The sequence below is a fragment of the Crocuta crocuta genome, unplaced genomic scaffold (assembly GCF_008692635.1).
Source record: "Crocuta crocuta isolate KB4526 unplaced genomic scaffold, BGI_CrCroc_1.0 scaffold13, whole genome shotgun sequence".
NCBI lineage: Eukaryota > Metazoa > Chordata > Mammalia > Carnivora > Hyaenidae > Crocuta > Crocuta crocuta.
Window position 1 is genome coordinate 5,288,936 of NW_027530007.1, and position 1,743 is coordinate 5,290,678.

Consider the following 1,743-nt stretch of genomic DNA (forward strand, 5'->3'; position numbering starts at 1 on the left):
AGGCTGCTTCCCCGCCCCCGCCGCCCGCCCCTTCCCCGCCCCCCACCGCACCTTGCTATTCTGCGCAGGCCGGAGGCGCTGTGGCCGCGTGACGATGCCCTGCAGCCTCTCCATCAGCTCCTGCAGTGGGAGGAGGGTGCTCAGGCCCCCGGCAGGGTGGGCTGGTGGGGTGCAACAGTGAGGGCCCCGCGCCGCCAGGGCAAGGCTGCCTTTGGCACTCAGCCGGTGTGTGTTGGAGCCTCCAGCCCTTCCTGGGACTGTTCTGGAACCCCCACACCACCCCGGGTCCCAAACCACAGGAAAGTTGGAGGTAGAGGGACTTTAGGAGACACTCGACACTTTTGGGGGGGGATTCGGGGCTCCCACTCCCTTCCAGGCTTCACTGTCCTTTTAAAATCGATTCAGCTGGCCCCTAAATGGTTTGCAGATGATGGTGTGGAGGAGGGGAAGGTAAGCCCAGAGGGCCCTGGTCCAGCCTATGGGTGGGAGGCTGCCAAGCCCTGAGGTGGGAGTCTTGGGTGTGCAGCCTTGGGTGTGCAGCGTGGGCTTCTGATGGGGAGGGGGAGACCCCTCATGAGCTAGGGAGACTCACATAGCCCAGGTCCAGGAACTCAGCCTTATTGGCCAGGCTGAGGAAGGAAGAGCAGATGACCAGGTGAACCTGCGGGCAGGACACTGCTCTGTACCTGGCAGGGGGGAGGGAGGCCTTGGGGCTGGGGTGCCCAGCCCTGTACCCCCAGCTCCCCTTACCTGCAGGGTGGGCAAGAGAGTGGCCAGGTGGGAGAGCTGCTCCTTGAAGGCCTTGTCCTTCTCTTCATATTGGCTGGGGGAGGGGCAGGCAGCCTCATCTCCAAGGGGAGTGCTGTCCCCCCCACCTGGGGGGTCTCAGAACGGGGAAGTTCCATCTCCCCACCCACCAGCTTTGTGCATCCCTCCCTGGCACCCTGAACCACCCTGCCCTCCTCACCCACATGTCTAGCTCCCCAGGGTGGGGCAGGGTCTGCCCAGGTCCAGGCAGGGAGATAGGTGTATTGAGGCCAAGGGCCAGGGGGTGGAGGCCCCACCACCACTCACCTCTGCACGGCCTGCAGCAACAGCGCTTTCCTCTCTGCCAGTTTGTCCTGGGAGGGACAGCCTGCTTCTGACTGGGCAGCTCAGCCCGCCACCTCCCAGCTCAGCACTCACCCAGGCCTGGGCCCCAGCCCCTCAGCTGGTGCGGCTGGCTGTCCCTACAACCTCCTGGCTCTTCCTGCCTGCACCCCGCTGCCCAGGAGCCCTGGTGCCCTCACCTTAAATGTCAGCAGCTCCTGGGCAGAGTGTTCCCTCACCACCCCGCACCGATGGCACCAGCCTGGGGCTGGAACTCTCCTGGCCACGGTGATTAAGTAACTCCACCCGCTCTCCCGGACTACACCAGAGACTCNCCGGTGCCCACTGCCCCTCACCTGCATGCTGCCGAAGAGGGCATGGATGGCGGCCTCCTCCTCCGCCGCGCTGCGCCGCACCTCCTCCACCATCGCCTGTAGCAGCGCGATGGCCTCCCGTGTGGCCGTCTGCAGGGCCTTCACGGCCTGGGAACAGGGCGGCCTCAGCCTGGAGGGAGGGCACAGGCCCTGCCCGGCGCGCTGGGCACCCCCCGCGCTCACCAGCACCGCCTGCTCCAGCCGCTCGCAGCCCTGTACGTAGGCTGACTCGAGGTCCACGCAGTGCGCCCTGCTCTCCCTGCGGGGACCGCGTGCGCGC

General features: G+C 66.5%; 1 protein-coding gene across 1 annotated transcript in view; it reads right to left on the reverse strand.

Annotated features, from left to right (window-relative positions):
* Positions 1–1,743, reverse strand: part of RNF207 (ring finger protein 207) — a 12,905-nt gene that overhangs the window by 9,327 nt on the left and 1,835 nt on the right. The window contains exons 4-9 of the mRNA XM_077763987.1: positions 1,647–1,722; positions 1,446–1,571; positions 1,075–1,121; positions 751–823; positions 593–661; positions 53–120 (exon numbers count right to left, since the gene is read on the reverse strand). Coding sequence (XP_077620113.1) covers positions 53–120; positions 593–661; positions 751–823; positions 1,075–1,121; positions 1,446–1,571; positions 1,647–1,722 — 459 coding nt within the window. The remainder of the gene's footprint in view (positions 1–52; positions 121–592; positions 662–750; positions 824–1,074; positions 1,122–1,445; positions 1,572–1,646; positions 1,723–1,743) is intronic.